The sequence below is a fragment of the Anopheles funestus genome, chromosome 3RL (assembly GCF_943734845.2).
Source record: "Anopheles funestus chromosome 3RL, idAnoFuneDA-416_04, whole genome shotgun sequence".
In the NCBI taxonomy this organism is placed as follows: Eukaryota; Metazoa; Arthropoda; class Insecta; order Diptera; family Culicidae; genus Anopheles; species Anopheles funestus.
Window position 1 is genome coordinate 10,869,596 of NC_064599.1, and position 17,671 is coordinate 10,887,266.

Here is a 17,671-nt window from a genome sequence, read left to right on the forward strand (position 1 = left end):
TCGCATTTATATTTTATTTATTAACTATATTTTCCTTAACTAACGATCACCTTGCAATTAGAAATTACGCTACGTCGGTACACTTTATTCCTTTCTTCACGAGGCACAAACGATAATTTGTCATCACTAAACAAACACACGCACAGCACACTTACAGCATTTATGTTTTATTTATTGACTGTACCTTTCCTTAACAAATGATCACCTTGCAATTATGAAGTATGGCACGCCGGTACACTTTATTCCTTTCTTCTCGAGGCGCAATAATAATAATAAGTTTAATCTGTCGCATCGCACTTCCAACAACTGGACGGGGATAAAAGCTAAATGCGATCTCGCAACACTAAATATTACCAACAAAAAAAAAGATTGTCCTTCGTCTTTATCGCGCTGTTTCCCTCTCCCTCTCTCTCGCTCTCGCTTTCTTATCGCGCGATCGCCATCGCGATCGATCGTTAACTTCACACGTTTGGGGGAGAGCAACTTTACAGAACGAAGCTTGCCAGTATACTAAACTCCCATTGATTTCGTTAGCCTGTCACTAGGCGATTGATGAAGGGTGCGATGAGCTGGGGCAGGGTTCTTCAGTAGCACTCGATGCGTGGTTTTTTGTGTTCCCTTCCAATGGTGTATCCGGCGTTCGGAGTTGAGCGAATGATAATTACGATGACGATGGTGTGAGTATTTTTGGTGGTTTTAGCTTAACTGATGAGATTTCTTGTGGTTGTCTGTGAAGGCGTCGGTTGGATTCATTCTTCTTGCTCCTGTTCAGCCATCATGGGATCATCAGTGTCAACCAGTTTGCTGGATATTTCATCCTAATAAACCCGAGGAAAAGAAGGAAAGCATAAGGATCAAAACGTCCCTGAATGGATCTGGCACGGTATACACGGAGCTAGAGCGATTAGGGACATCACACAAGAACCGGGACTTAACATTAGTCGCGCGTTTATACTCATGCAAAAAGCCGATGCATTCGAGCCACTAAGAAGCTACTGTATACTTAAACAAAAAAAAGAAAATCTATCTACAAATGCTAAGACACGCTACTACTAGCATAAGAATCTTAACAGAAACTCCGGACCTCTTTGGCAGCTTCCAGCTCGTTGTCCACTTCGTCCTCCTCCTCCTCTTCCTCCACCTCATCCATTCCGATCTGCTCTTCGGCGTCCTCGCTCTTGCCGGCCAGTAGTGCTGCGGAAGCCCGTCGGAGTTCCTGTTCTTCTGCATCGACGTCACCACCATCGGCCTCCATCTTTGCCGGTTCCTTCAAAAAGCACAATAACACACACAACGCACACGCACCAGTTTTTTTATGTGAATCGAAATTAATTTTCTCGCCCGCAAGTGTGTTGTTATACTCATTGCACAAAATACACCACCGCGTGATAGTGTAATAAAAGTGTTAAAGGAAAGTGAAGGAGCTAAAATTAAACACAATCATCACTCACATATTGAGGAGGATGTGGAAGCGGACAAAAGCAAAGTGAAAAGTACAGCAACATTGTAGGCACTTCTGTATGTTCAAAAGCTTATTTTAAGAGAAAGGAAGCTAGGATCCGTTCCACCTATGTTTCACGTGGCTATGTTTAGACCAACCACGAGAATATGTTAGAAGAAGTATGACTCAAAGGAAAGAAATGAGATTAACAATATTGAAGCTGATAAGTGGTTGAAGAGTGTGGAAAGATGTTCTGAAACAACAACGTTGCTTCTTGTGTGTTGTAGAAAGAAGTGCGGAAGGAGTAAGATGCGACGTACAGGTGTAGTCCAAAGAAATGGAACTGGAACTGTTTACAGATAAATAATTCAGGAATGGTGCACATTCCGAGCCATATATAAACATTGCGAGGAAGAAAAAAACAGAGCTGCACAGCAATAGAGAGCACAGTAAACAACATTGCTAAACATTGAAAATGTTCTTGAGCATCATCACAATATTCACTGTCAAACCTCAGGTTCGCCGATCGTTCGGGAATCTTGTGTGCTTCCAGCCTCCAATGACGCTTCTTCTTCTACGTCCTTTTCGGTATTTGTTTTTGCCTTTGTGGGGTTTTCTATTTGACTATCACCCTCCGAATCACTATCAGATGATTCGTCCTCGTCCGTGAGAATCTCCTGCTCTACTTCCATCTTTTCGACATTATCCACGTTTTGATCGCAAGGAACAGATTGGTCCTCCTCACTGTGCACGATACTGATAGAAGATTCTGCGTGGACAGCTTCCTTTGCAGTGTCTTCTTCTGCGGACATTTCACCCTCATCGTTGGGGATCTCGCATGTTTCGTCTACGTTAGTCTCTTCCACCGTTTTGCCTTCGGGATCTTCAACGGGATCTTCATCTGTAGCGTCTTCATCGTCGGTCTCTTGTTCCATAGCATCTGCTTGCTCTTCTGTTACGGATGTGTCTTCCGAAGCTTGAGGATCATCATCGTTCGGTATGGCCAATTGTTCGTTTGTGTTGTCTTCAATTTTTGGTGGATTTTCAAGTTCTTCCGTGATTTCAATTACATCCTTTGCTTCAATCTCTTGCTGAATTGGTGTATCATCTTCAGATTCATTTTCTTTGTTCGAATGCTCCTTCGATACTGTTTCCGTTCGTTCTGCCTTTTCAATATTAACTTCTGGTTCTTCAACTTCCGTGCCTTCAGCTAAAGTTTCGGTAATTTCCTCTACTTTCACTTGCTCTGTCTCTTCATCCTTCGAATGATCAGTTTTCTCATCCACTTTAGAGATTGTTTCTTCATCGGGTACATCTTTATCCGTTTGCTGCTCTTCTCCGGTCTCTTCCGGTGGAGCCTTTGTCGCTTGTTGCTGATTGCCAATTGAAATCGTGTGTAATTTTGCACCAAGGATCACAATCAGTGTGTCATAGTGTTTACGAGTGAATTCGCCAATAGATAAGGTGAGGTACAGTGTGCCAGTGAGTGTGATGATGGTGGTGATGTGCAGGAATTTTGAAAATGACGATAAAGAAACAAAATTAAACGTTATTATTGATTGGGGGTAAGGTAATGTAATAAACCAATTACGTTAGATGACATCAATGAACTCGTATACAATAACACGTCGATGGATTAGTCACCGAAAAATGCCCATTTCAAATACATTTTCGTTCCTTTGCGGTTTCATTTGCATGATTCAGCCACAATGGTTCAAAAATGGAAAGAATCGATAACAATTTCTTTGCTAACATGACACAGATGGTGTGTGGTGATCGCCAAAAACTGATACGGTCTTATCTACGATACGCTACTTTGCTACAGTGGAACATGTACATATAAGGCGTTATTAAAAGCTGATTTGCTGCGTTCGTGTATAAAAAGCATTATGCATGTAACATTTTGAAAGCAATGTTAATTACCCGCGAAATGTTCCTGTTTTTTTTTACAGAATTTTTGTCATTTTTATTCGCTAAAGCTATAAATAGTATAAATCTTTCGCGCGTAATGCAGCAACATATATGATTTTACCGCTTGTGTGATAAGGGTATGTCCTTTATTTCCTGAAATTATATTCTTGTGTTGTTTAATTATATTATTATCAGCACTAATCTATAATGTATAATGCGCATTATAAATTTTCTTGCGCGCCGCGAACAAACAAAGCATCTCGATAACGGGCTAAAAAGGTGCAAAAACTAAACCTCCTCTTTCGAAACAAAGCGCTGTTTACAGTTTAAAAACGACCTACGAATTCAATACCGATCCGATCGATATCATCGCGTTCGTTTTGCTTATTTCTTTTGATTTTGTTGTTTCTATGTTTAAACTTCTACAGTTCCGCTAACTAATTCGGCTTCCGTTTTTATTGGCTGTAGAGAACAATGTGTATGTCGTGTAGTGATACGTTTCGTTTACCGTTTTGTATTTTGTTTTTATGTTCTTTTGCTGTTTGTTTTTTTTTTCGTACTATTCCTAAGCTTTTTTCCCCCGATTGCCTTAGCGTGCTTAGCATGCGGTAAAGAAATGAGAGTAAGGATATTCATAAAATTTATATTAAGATACAGTTGAATTCGTTTTATAGCTGGGTTAAGCCCACTGAGAATGATTCATTTTCAAAATTCAATTCAAACATTACTTCGTATTCTGTGATTATCCATGGAAAACTAATTGCTAACAAAAAAACGATAAAATTGCACACTATTTTGAGGTATGAACGATACAACTGCCATCAGCTGATTTTGCTTACTTCTGCTGGCTAATTCTATCGCCTATTTTTTACGCAAAACGTTCTTCTCAAGTACGCATATTATTAACGTCCCTTTCTTTTCGCTATCGTGCGTGCAGGGAAGGAATGGCTTATTGGGTCTTTTTTTCGCTGGTTCGATGCTGTCATCGTAAACCGCCTTACGCACAAACTGCTAAACTGCTTCTAAAGGTGCGCCCGTAAGTCGTATGTCGAAATAATCCATCGTCACTGCCCGTTTTTTAGGTTGACAGCGAATGTAAAATAGTTTTAATGTGTGTTCCATGCGTTTATCGGTTTGTTTGCGAAATAACTCTTTGACAGGTCAGTGGTACGTGACGAGGTGCACAAGACACCTCGCTTGCATAAGAGGTTTTTGCAATGCCGGTACATCATACGGGCTGCTATCATTCATCGCGACCTTGTGCGTGAATGGAAAAGAAAAAAAAACGCAAGGGAAAAATTGATAAAAGAAAACATGTTCAATTCCTAAACAACTCATCTCCATCACTGAGAAACAAAAACAACATTGTTAATCAGTAAACTTGATAGGCAAAGTCATGCCTTCCCTACATTACAAGAAAAACGAGAAAACATCTCTCATTTGGCAACCACAAACCTCTTCTAATCCGATAACATAAACGAACTTTTCCTCTTGGCATCACGCAGGTTAACCATAACGAAAACACGTGTTGCATTGCTTCTATCGACGATTATCTCCTTGCGTCCGTTTTTATCGGTCAAATGCACTCGCGTGTTGTGTGCATGAAAGAGGAACTGACCTCGGTTAGGATTTACCGATGACTTCCGACGTGAAATCGATCAAACGTTAAATTACGTTAAACTACTTCCCAGGAAGCCAGAAAGTAGCTAATTCCGGGACTTAAATCTACCATTTACGGTAAGAGAGATAGAGAGAGGGTGGAAATTTATTTGTGTTCATGGATTAGTAGGGGTATAGTAGCGGTGGTCGGTATCACTACGCCATTTCGCTACTACATGCAGGTATTGCTGTTGATCTATGGAAGATAAACCAAGGTCCTGAACTGTGCGGGCAGTGTTTACGGGCTCTCGCCTCCCATGGAGCAGCCTTATCTTTATTACACCCAGTAGAAATTTTTGGGAAAGAATATTATGGAAGTGGCCAAGCTGGAAGCAGTAGTACGTTGTTAAACGTTATTGCCGGGAAAAACGCAAATATACTCAATCGATATTATCGCTTTCAAAACAAATCAAGATATCCCTATTCTTTACATCGGTTTCGCACCGTTTTTTTCCGTCCCTAGACTGAGCTATCTAAATAAACGCCAGGGAAATAGAGAAGCAACAAACGCCAAAATTGTTAGACGGCCAAACACGCAACATACAGACACACACAGAAAAACACACACACGCATACAACGCGGTAGTAAATAGGCAGCAAGGTGTCGTGCATGTGGCTTGTTGTTGATTTTTTTTTTTGCTGTTTTAATTCGATTTTCTGCGGCCCATCATGCGGCACTGTCTAGCGGGCACACACATGGGCCACAGTTTGGAGCTGTGTTACTGTCACGCCTCTATCTCAAACCTCGTTCGCGTCCTCGGTCGCCTCCGCACCATCACCGGCAGCACCGTTGTCTTCAGTCTTGTTTTCTTTGTTTTCGTCCTCATCCTCGGCGGCGGCGGCAGTGGCAGGTGCAGATTCGTCGCCATTTTTATGCTCCGGCTCCGGTGCCGGTGCCGCCAGCTTAAGAAACACTTCCAGATTGTCCACCTCGTTGGCCATGTCGAAGTCGTCGTAGTCACCGCAGTACTCGGTGTCGTTGAACAGCTGCGGGGGTAGTGCGTGCCGTGGGTTCGGATCACTGATCGTGCATCCTTTGTGCTGGGCGTTCGTTTGCATGAAATCCTTTTCCGCTTCCTGGCCCGGCTCTGTGATGTCGATGACGGTATATTCTATGTGCTTGCTTTCCATGATCATCGTGACCCGTTGCTGGCGCTTCTTCACCTACAAAGAAACAGTACAGAGAAGGGGGAAAATGCTTAAATTAAAGTTCTGTATTATTCACATAACATAAATGAGATATGTTGATTTTGTCACGTTGATCCAAATAATCTAACGCATATTTCCAAATCATGAAACAAATACTTAAGTTTGAATAATCACCTCACCATATCCCGCTGGGAAATCTATCAACATTCCACACGCATTTGGTAAATCTGTTTTCCACAGAAAAAAAAGACCCGTGAACATTAAACATTGCTCCTTCTCTCTGTATGCCAGGGTGCCAGCTAGAACCCCCGGGAGGAGTGGAAAGTAGCGGAGTGTTTCTATTTTTCATTGCTCAATCAACTTAAGTACACTCATTTGTCCTGCCCGTAAGCAGATGGTACAGATCACACAGAAGCTGTTGATGTTGCATTCTCGATCGAGTCTAAACGATCGTGTCTCTAACACGTCTTCGCAATGGACATGCGGGCAAAAAAAAGCTTACTAATCGCGTGTACTAATATTTCACGCATGTACGTGTCTCAGGTGTCATCACAGAATGTCCGATCGGCTTAATTCGTCGGCCTTCTTTCACGGACATTCGTGCAATTAATCAAGTGCGAAGGAAACCCATAGCAAATGGCGGTTCATTACCATTGGGAAGAGGACTTTAGAGGTTTTGGGATTGATTTCCGGCTTGCTGGGCATCTTTTCAACAAGCTACTATTTAATGTTGTTATTGTCCTAGAGAAATTCTGGTACAACCTTCGACGAAGAATAAAGCAACTTCCTTTCTTCCTCGAACCTTTGTGTCTGGAAGCGATAAATCTTTCGTCCAATGGACATTGGAGAACTTCCCTCTTACTTGGCTGAGGATTTCAGTGTCTTCTGCGTCAGTCTTTGTTTACATGGCCCACAATTTCATCCATGAAAAACATCAGCAAACGCGTTCTTCTAGTCACAATGTGTCACAGAAGCTGGTTTGAGAAAAACAAAAAACTACCAAGGAAAAGTTGAAACAGTGCTCTTGTGCTAAAATTAGTATAAACAACAAGTTGTGTATTTTCGTTCCTTTTTTTTCTTCTAATGCTCTTTGAAACTGTCACCTTTACTGATACGTTTCCGTTCGTTTCTAGCCAAACGGTTCTAACTCATTCATTGCACGTGCAGTTGTGTGCGATGCCGCAAGCGAAACGACGGCCTTGCTGGTTGACCGGTTGGCTATACGGTTTTTCAAATTACACATCTGAGGCAAGTTTTCCGTAAAATTAATTGACAAGGTCCCATATAAACTGCCCCCGGAATGTCGTAGGGTTTCTTGAGCTCGCTGCGATGTACTCAGGGTTTCTCCATACGCTTAGATTAACCAACCAATTTGACACCAGAAGTAGTGTGAGACGAAAATAAATAAGCTGAACTTATTGCTCCAGATATCGACGTGAACTTCCACACGATCAGCATCCTTCATTCGCGGTTCCAAGAACACACCCGTAATCCACCTTCTTTGCCAACTAGACACCATTCCTCCCACCAGACGCTTGGGTGCAGATTTATGAGCATAATATTTTCATTCACCTATTAATCTTACACGGCAGCATCGCCGCCAGTCCTCCTCCTCAAGAAACATCTCAGCTTTCAAGCGCAAGGAAATGCTATTTTTGCATATCATCTGACTCGGGCCCTCTCCTTACCTTGCGGGCGCTACATTTCATTCAATCATTTCCCATCACTCACAGCTGGTAATTGCTACACGACGAGTGTTCTTCCTCTTCCTGTCGGTCCGAATCTATACGAAGGAGCACCAGATCGTTCGCTTTACACTCTGCTACCCGTCAGACATTATGATTGGAACAGGAAAAGGAAGCAAAAACCCCAAAGCGACACAGCATCATTGCATCGGGGTAGGGGAAAAATTAAGGATTTCCCTATTTTTCGTTTCATAATTTTCTCTCGGTGCGTTTGACGAACTGATGCGCGTGGCACGCAACATCCTACGGACACCAAACACCAAGAGACAAACTCAACACAACATGTGAGCCGTGTGTTGTTTTAGTGTCGTCGTCGTCGTCGTCCGGTGTTTGCAAAATCACTAAAAATATAGGGAGACAGATCTTCGAATTTGTTAGTGTTCGTTTTTTCAGTTTTTGTTACTAGAAGTTATGTCTAAGCGCAGAGCGCCCGTGAAACATAAGTAGCGGTCTGCTACTCGCGTCCTCAAACGAAAAGCTGCCAGTATCAGTGAAAGCAACCCTTTTGCAAACTGACACTAGACCGTCATCCTCACAGCACAGACATATCTGCTCTCCGGTGTGTATGTGATACAGCGAACGAGGGAGCGATTATTTAATTCAACTCTGATGTGATGTCTTACCATATTGCCACCCCGTGGGGCAACAGATCGCGCGCGCAAAACATCACCCAAGGGTGATAGATAAAATTAGACATTCGATTTTTTTTTGTGGATTGTGGAGATACTGAGCAAGGAGAAAGATTTTCTTAGTGAGAAGCTGCTTTAGCAGAGATACAGAGAGAGAGAGAGGATGAAACGGAAGTAGTGTCGTAAGAAATTGGACGAAAGGAAGCAAGATCCAAGCAAGGATGATCTCCTCTTGAACGAATAGATCGACCACGAATTACACAATGGCGACAAACGTGTTTCTAATGTTATTTTGAACGTACCGTCGGACAATGGTACAAGACATAAACAAATACACGGGTTCTGATTGAATCCTGTTGTGTACCTTCATCATAACAACATCATTTGTGCAACGTCCGCATGTCCGCAAATATTTCCATTGTCACACTGTTCATCTTTAAATGGACCATAAACTTAAAACGCGACACACGAAAATCCTTGAAGACATGCAGAAACACAAAGCAAACAATATCCCTTGACATCTCAAGAAAAAATAAATGAAATGTTCCCAGCATTTCTTCATAGCCGCAAAAAGGTTTCATCAAGGGTCGTACTGGTGATTTATGACCGTAAATATTCGTTACGGTCCGTTAGTCGGATACATTTATTGGCCCAATTCTGCACTTTAATCTTGCAGATGCAATATCTGCAACCAAAACCCAGCCAAAGAGACAGACAATTGCATACCTAAATCCTTTCGCGGACATCCCAAGCTTCTAAATGTGGTTTGACTCGTTAGCATCTTCTCACCCAGAACGCACTTACTGTCAATTGAAAAAGGGGTAAAATATATAACCCCATCTAATTACGGGTCTTTTTTTTTATTTGTAAAAACATAAAATCTGAAACCAACCAAACGACCAATTGGACGCTCAACAGGATACGTCGTATGGAAGGAAGGAACGGTAGGAACTCCCCCTTTTCAACGCATGTATTATCTCATCCGAGGCGTTGATATTTTTAATAGAATGTTTCACGATCATACGACCATTTTATACGATCTTTCCACCCCTGCTCACCCAACCGGGCTAGCTCCCCCCCGGGGGGGTAGTACGCACACTTTACGGAAGTGAAGAAGACACAGTTGTTACAGAATGAGGAAGCGAACTTCACACCGGCTCAGCGTGCACCGTCGTCAGCTTCTTGACATTAAAGTATGCGTCTAGCAATTATCTCATCAGTTTTGTCTCACATTCGCACATTACTGGGTTTTGTCGGTTTTCACACAACACACAAGTTGTCGTGTCAAATTAACACACAGTAAACTTTGATTTGCACCGCCATCTGGTGCCATGTTTTGTTTTACAAAAAATCTTCATTTTTGAAGAATACTGTAGGAATTTCCGATCTGTTTGTCCAGAGCTGATCGATAGAAGGGTTCTCAAAGCTTATCAAAAACCTTTAAATGTGGAAGTACACAGATAAGATGATCGGGTGACGCTTCTATGTACGAGATTTCTTGTTGAGTCCCCAATCCCAAAACCCAATGTCAACAGACAACACAATCAGGTTAGAAATAAAGCAACTCTTACTACGGATCATAGATATCCGACACGGTCAGTGACAAAAGCCGCAATCAAGTAGATGATCACGGTGAAAGCAGCATTATATTTTGGGCGAAATACTAACCGATGCACCTGTCACAGAATACATCTTCTTGGTGAGCTGAAGGAGAGGACATGAGGACAACTTCAACAAAACATCGCATGCTTCTGGTGAGGGCGTTAAATAATGCTCATTTGTTTACTGTGCAAGATGACGAGCGCTATGTGTCTACTACCGAATGTTCTTGGTTCGGCTGATTATGCTCTTTAACCAAGGCGGGATGTTGTACAATACGAGGTACGTCAGATACGAGAAAGCACGTGTGCGCCGTGGTACATCGATCAGATGATCATCCGTACTGCAGGTAGCTTCTCACATATGTACAACCGTCGATCTAACGCTTCTCACACCTGCGTCGGGCAATCATCATCACTACGCGGTTTTGATGGTGAACTAGGGCATTGCACTTGAGATGCGAAATTCGATCGCGAGGGTCAATGATCTCTGGCGTGGCGTGCGTGATTCGCTTTTCGCCCATGGCCATTATCGCACGAAAGAGATCACCTCAACACAACATCAACGGTGGCGTCGTCTTCGTGACGGGTGTCAAAACATGGGCGCCCGCATCAGATCGTGACCACATTGATTGAGGTTTTGAGGCAATTCTTGCAGAACAGGGCGCCAGTGGAATGCGCTTTGGGGCGCCATCAAATGTGCTTCTACTAGATAATCATTTTAATTGTAGAATCAATTGTCAGATGATTGGTCGGTTGTTTAAATATCTTTTTTCGCTTTCTGTACTGATGCTGTCATTCAGTAGAAGGCGAGTTTATGGCACGAGGATCCACGAGCGTCGTTATTGGCAGGATTTCACTCTTCACTAGGCAACCATCGTTCGTTACATTCATCAGAATGTTTGTCAGATGATATGGACCTACCCTTTGCTACTTTTCCCAGCACAAACATTATCATATTTATTTGGCTTAAGAAAATCTAACGCCTGCATAAGAATGTTTTGTAAATTTATAGCTTCTTTGCTCATTCCTCAATAAATCTTAATCGTCATCGTAACTTTTTGCTAGGGAGCAATATCTGCCTATACCAATCAAGGATTCTTAGTGAGCTGTCTCTTGTGACCGACACTTCTATGGGGAACGACTTCAATAGATTCGCATGTTAAAAAAAGAACGAAGAATCAACATGTCCAACTAGCGTTTATATCTTCTCAGCGGTTAATTGGGAAATGTACAAATTATTGTCCTTCTTTCCTGTTGGTTGAAAACCGTCAGAAACCGACCGACAATTAACGACGACGACTGATACCGATCGGAATGTGTGACTTGCCTTCAACGAATTTGCCATCGGTACGGTACAACCGGTCGTTGTTGTTATTCTTTAAATCCACAAAATTGAGTGCCAAGTGCGCAAACAAACTTTCGAGAATAAAAGATCATTCCTCCCTGCTTTGGCCACGGGTGGTTGTGCTGTACGTTTTAATGATTCTGGCTCGTTTCGGGAAGGGTTTGAATTTCGCCCCTTTTTATTTCAAGGACACCTGTAGGTCTCCCTTCGGGTGTCGCCGATCGCTGTGTATCGACACATCCGTCAATGATTACGTTTCCTTCGTTCGTAAGACGTCAAATACACTTTCCTTTTCAAACAAACCAAGCTAGCGCGATCTGGGTGTGATCTTTACACGGTGTCGAGTGACTTTCTTCTGATGCAATGCAAACGTGTGCGTCTATTTATGTGCAAACTGTTCACCTCAAAAATAAAAAAAAAATAAAGTGTTTTTAGTAGTACACATCCCGTCTCACCGCAGGCTACCTTTAGTCACCGAAACCCGCTGAACACATTTCCATTCGTTTTGCGAGTATTTTAATGAATAACACAAAACCGAAAATATTAACACCGTGGGGTGAGAGTTTGCTTACGACCGACGGTCTGTAGACCGATAAACTTGTCGCTATCGTTTGGTGTGTGCCGGCAAATGCCGGTTTCTCTCCTGGCGTTATTTGCTCATGAAGAGGGGAGCAAAAAAAAGGGCAATTAAATTCAAATTATCTAATTTGCTCCCAGTCTCTTTTGGTTCGCAAGACGCCGGTTGCACATGTTGAATTAATGAAAGATGTGTAAGAATTTGAATGTGTGTAAAAAGCTCTCAAGGAAATGGTATCTATTTCGCATATATGGTCGAAAAGGAAGATATTTAGCGAATTTTAAAATATAATTACATATCATGAGCATACGCCTAGCCAAATTAAATTAAACTTCATCAAAGCAAACGAAATGAAAGGAACAAAAACAAAAATCTCTATCGGCAACAATGTGTAACAATGTTTACCGAACGGTTCGGTTTGCTAAGCATGCGAGATATGCAACGTGGGACGTGTGTGGCCTCAACTAAACGCAAGCTGAAGTCGATCAGCATTGCGACCGTGCACTAACCCTTCGCAACACACACATCACAGCATAGTCATTTAGCCAAATATAGAAGTGATCCTCTCGTACTGCCAAAAGCCAGCCGCAACAGAGCATCGGTTCCATCGCAGCATAAAAGTGGTGTCGAATATAAAACGGTTGAACGGATGCTCGAAAGACGATCTCCTTGAACGATCAATCCGTTGATGGGGTGGGATGATGGCCTTGACTGATTCTTTATTTGGACACAAAAAAATACAACACCAACTTCTCCAATGCCCATCGCTCTAGGCAGTTTTGTCCAGTTTTGTGCTACAAAAAAAAACAAAATGTACATTTTTTATTACATATCAATTAGAAAGATATTATTTTAAATAAATAAAAAGAAATTAAATCGTTTTTTGTAACAGTTTTATCCACAAATTACACACTACTCACGTTTTCCAGAAGATAATAACATTTCCTCTGATTGTGCTCCAGTTTATAAAGCATTTTTTTATGAAAAATGTTTTGCAACATGTCCCACTCAACACATCTCACGTTGCTATTCATCTGGATTGGTTGGTTTTAGTGCAATATTTACTTTATTTCGTCCCGTATTTAACGGCACATGTTGCAATCGCCATAAAACAATAAATATCCAACAGTTGAAAGTAATAGCAAATGAATCATAGGCAACGATGACGCATTACCAAGCGACAGTGTTTCGTGTGTGGATTTCATAATGTGAACGAGAAAAAAAATAAAACAAACAAAAAAACAATTTTCATACTTATAAAGAGTCTTTGAAGTTGGCTAAAAGCGTAAAACGCATGTTGTTATTGTTCAAGAAGGTCTTTTAACTTTCAGTCTAGCAAGAGAAATACTAGACGATCATACGAACTGAATAAGAGGCGACCCGGTGGTATACGTGATAAAACGGCGCCGGTCCACACGGCAGGACCGGGTTCAAATCCCATCCGGACCCGTCCCCCCGTAGCAAGGACTGACTATCCGGCTACTTGGTAAAATAAGTCTAGTAAGTCATAAATGGACGGCGTGACCTGTAAGCTCGTTAAGCCAAGAAGAAAAAGAAGAACTGAATAAATCCATATAAATTTTTTTAAGTATACGAAGAAAATATCTTTTAAATATTACTAATTACTGTCTCGCCGAAATAGCACAGTAAAAGGGCTGCCTTTGGTACGTTTTACTGGAAACCCTTCATCGCACATCGGTCCGATTGTGTACAGTGAACCGGAACCGGACTGAAACCGGCGATCATGCACTGGGTTCGTTCCAAGCCCCTTTTTTTTGATCGTGATGTCTATGTTCTACTCCTCACTCCTCTCCATCTATTCCACGCTATTCCGCTTGAATAATGATTAGCCTCCTCGTCTCCTCACCAAACCAAAACCAACGCGAGAAGAATCAGTCTACCAAAACCAAACTGGTCCGGAAGAGGTGACCGTTTAGGGTTGGGATGAATGACGATTCAACCGCGCTGCACTTTATTGCACACTAATTAGAATGCATTATGTACGCCACTATGTGTTTGTGTACTGGAGTAGACAGATACGACACAGCGGTGTGGTGTTCCGAGCTGTCATTTATGGCGGTATAGTAAGCACTACTATTCGGTTGGCCACAGAATGACTAAAATATTGGAACAGAAAACCACACGAAAGTAATCACGAATCTGCCGAGGTGAGAAATAAATGAATTCCATCATCTTTAACAGTTCTTTCTCACCAACTTTTGAAGCGAACTTTCCAGCCGAATATCTTTGAAGACTTCATACTGCTGAGCACAGACTTGCTGAGCAGCAAAAGACAGATAAGAGATCCTGCATGGGTGAACCTTTACAAACCGTTCAGAGCAGTCGGAGGATTAACACACAAAACTGATCGAACCATTAAAATTCAACCAACCAGCAGCTTAGCAAAACGTAACTATCACGGTCCATAAAACCGATTGCCATTCCCTCCGGTTTGTGGCTGTCTGTTTTGTTGGCTCTAGGTTCCTCCAATCTCCACGACAGAATGCAGCAAACAGTTTCAAGTCTGTGGATAGGTCGGAACGGGAAGACCATTTTGCCAATTATTATTTTGTGCCAAACGAAGCGAATAGCGCACATAACTCACTTGCACCAACCAGACTACTGGTACGGCGACGCATGGTATAATCGGTTAGTTGAACTTCATTTTTAAACCATGCGTCATAGACCATTGCATGGAGTGGAAATAGCCCAAAGGGAACCGGAGAAAATATTTAACATACTTTTATTCTATGCAAACTGATGTTACAATATTGTTATCGAGACTATATAAAAAGTGTTATAAATTATTCTATTTGTACTTTTTTAATATCATCCCCAAGATCTGACAGATATATAGAAATAAATTCATTATCCTACAACGTTTCAAATTTGCTTTCCAATGAAAAATACATCTGTACATTGTATAAATATTGCAATTATAAATAAACACCACCCGGTCTAGCCACCATTAGAGGAACACTCCAAACGAGCTTCCAGTCTTCACCTGAAGAGGGTGAAGATTATTCAAATAAACATGAGAAGAGAGCAACATTAAAACGAGATGCTTCTAATATAGAGATTAAAATTAGAAGAGATATTCAAAGTAATTTAAACATTATGCGCTTCATTAAATTACTCAAAGAATAAGACTTAAAAATGGAAGAAATAAAGCTTTGGACATACTCTTTGTACTCTAATCAGTCAATTAAAATATGCCACTTAAAAATAACAACCTTGTTAATGAGCTAATTTACTGGAGTGTCTAGGCGTTGATAAGAATGTGCAATCGCCCTCTTTCGTTGGCTCCAATGCAGACAACAAAGATATCTGGTACGTTTGTGACCTTCCATTCGATGTACTGAGCGCATCGGGGTGTGTCCGGGGCGTTCAATTCATGTGAATCACTGATTAAATGGATTCAGTTGTAGCGAGGCAATGGTGAGACAGACGGTTCCCCATTCAATCTTATCGAGCTAAAGTATTTTTTAATGCACATCACCCCATCATTGGTCAGTCATAACGGAAGAACGGGAATAATAAAGTGTACAACTGCACTATGAATCATATTTTTAGTAACAGGACTAGATTAGATGATAACTTGAACGTCAGTTGAAACAAGAATTTCCTCATTCGGTACTTCATCGCTTTGTATGCTCTGGGGAATGGGTTTCAAACGTTTGACAAAGACTCACACGATCGATGAGAAGACGTTTGGGATGTACTGGATGGATGACATCATCATTTCGCCAGGAATTTCGTGTAACCAACATGGGAGGCTTGGTCGCCTGTTTTGGAGCACAAAGTACAGGATCTTCCGGACGTTTCCGGGAGGGGAATAGAATCTTAATTCAAAAAGTAGGCTACTACGATATGCACTTTGGAGTGCCGTTGGAATCACAGTCTTCAATGGAGTTTCCCTCGCCCGAAAAAAGATAGAGAGCGATAGATATGAGGGAAGCGAACGAGGTTCAAGTACCGCTTCTTCTGACCATGTAGGGTTGGTTGGGCGTGATGGTCGGTTTCTAATCGCACACGGACCAAACAAACGGAAGTTAATCAACTTGCGCCCCACAACACTCTCTACTACTATATCTCTAGCTCGGCCTTTTTTTCCCCTATGCGAATGGGAGATTTTTCGCTTGCTTTTCGGCCAAAAAACCCCGCTTTTCTCGTCATTTCAACACACACGGCTTCTTTGAAAACGCGATTATTTATAACTGTTACACTATGGTCGCGCGAAACGCATACACTCCTAACCACGCACGCATACATGTTGGAACCGTATAAAATTTGAACATGCCGGCCAAGCCCCGCATGCGGGTGTATTCCCTCGTTCATGGCCATGGCCAAGAGAAGTTGTTCTGTCATTCTTCCCTCCTCAAGTTTGGTGTGGACAACCCCCCCAACAAATCCTTACCTCTTTGTTGCCGGACATTCCGCTGATGTACACTTTGATAACCATTTTGATGCGATTTCCTGGGCAGGGCCTTTGGGATGTTGGGCGTAGAGTACTCGGGGAGTTGTCCGCTTGCTGGGATGCTTTTTGTCTTCGCTCGAGCTGTTTCTTTCCTTCTTTCAATCACACTTCCGTTGCTGGGGCGCTCTTTCTTTTTCGCACACTCAACTCACTCGCTCTGCTTTTTTGTCACACACTCTGGAAAGGACTATGCTTTAATGCTTCTTCGCGAGAGATGCACTTTCTGTACCAATCAATTCCACGTTTGGTCAACTCGTTCGCAACGCCAAACTGCACGCACTGAAATCGTGTACCGCTAAAGAAAAAAAAATGGAATAATAAACACACACTGCTACACAACCAAATCGCTACCATCAACCATCACCACCACCTGCGGAATTGGAATTTGGAAAGATAAACTGCACCCGGCCAGAGGCGTAGATCGCTCTGTTCACTACGTATTGTATGACAAATAACGACAGAATTATTAATGCTATCCTTCCAAGGGACAACGCATAAACACGCACAACAAATCACGCACTGTTCGATCACGCTGCAATAGTTACTGTTGCTCGCCAAGGAACACACTCTTGGGGTTGCTACGGAAGAAAGGATTTCGTAGACAGTGGGCGAATAGGGACGCACCCCAAAAAGCAAAGTAACCCTGAATCAAATTGTTGAACAGCCCGGGAAGGTCGCTTCACACACACATACACTCTCTTATACACACGCACTCTGCAAACACGAATCTTCGAGTAGCATAGAATCTTCTGATAAAACTAATGGCTTGCCGAAAAAAGATTGGGGCAACTACCACATCACGGACCTATTGATTCTGCGGATATCTATAGATTCTATACGTTATACCTCGTGTGTCTGAACGGACTAATAAACGATCAGAGAAAAAACGACTAAACGGGCTAATGCTATCGCACTATGCGTTGATGTTGGATTCCGTACAATATACGCACCACAAGAGTTGGGACTTTGGATGCTCTCGACTCGCTGCTACTTGCTAGGAAACTCGTCGCTAGCGGGTTTATTGAAAGCCGTCGTAGCGCACCAAGATGTAAAATGATAGATAATTGCTTGAAAGAGCAGGAGGTATGGAAAGAAAAGAGGGGATGACATTTTGACAGTATCTTTCAACTGTCACTG

At 42.1% G+C, this 17,671-nt stretch overlaps 1 protein-coding gene across 5 annotated transcripts; it reads right to left on the bottom strand.

The window, feature by feature from the left end:
* Positions 1-151: 151 nt before the first annotated feature.
* LOC125771306 (uncharacterized) lies at positions 152-17,639 on the bottom strand. 5 transcript variants are annotated; one of them, XM_049441819.1, is made up of 6 exons: positions 17,485-17,639; positions 16,475-16,829; positions 5,756-6,175; positions 1,954-2,814; positions 1,085-1,267; positions 152-818 (listed from the first exon to the last, which is right to left on the bottom strand). In XM_049441819.1, the coding sequence occupies exons 2-6, from the start codon at positions 16,517-16,519 to the stop codon at positions 750-752; spliced, it is 1,578 nt and encodes a 525-aa protein (XP_049297776.1). In that variant the 5' UTR covers positions 16,520-16,829; positions 17,485-17,639; the 3' UTR covers positions 152-749. The 5 variants fall into 5 exon arrangements, with proteins under 5 accessions (XP_049297776.1, XP_049297778.1, XP_049297780.1 ...); XM_049441821.1 differs by having other exon boundaries at positions 17,381-17,496; XM_049441823.1 differs by lacking the exon at positions 17,485-17,639 and adding an exon at positions 17,340-17,364.
* Between the last annotated feature and the right edge of the window lie 32 nt (positions 17,640-17,671).

Bases quoted from the DNA above. Each gene is read 5' to 3' on its own strand.
- LOC125771306 (XM_049441819.1), bottom strand. From the start codon at position 16,519: ATGGTTATCAAAGTGTACATCAGCGGAATGTCCGGCAACAAAGAG. The intron at 2,815-5,755 runs GTTTGAGATAGA...ATTGGCAATCAG, and splicing joins CGACCGAGGACGCGAACGAG to CAACAAGCGACAAAGGCTCC. The intron at 1,268-1,953 runs GTTTGACAGTGA...TGCTTTTTGAAG, and splicing joins GAACGATCGGCGAACCTGAG to GAACCGGCAAAGATGGAGGC.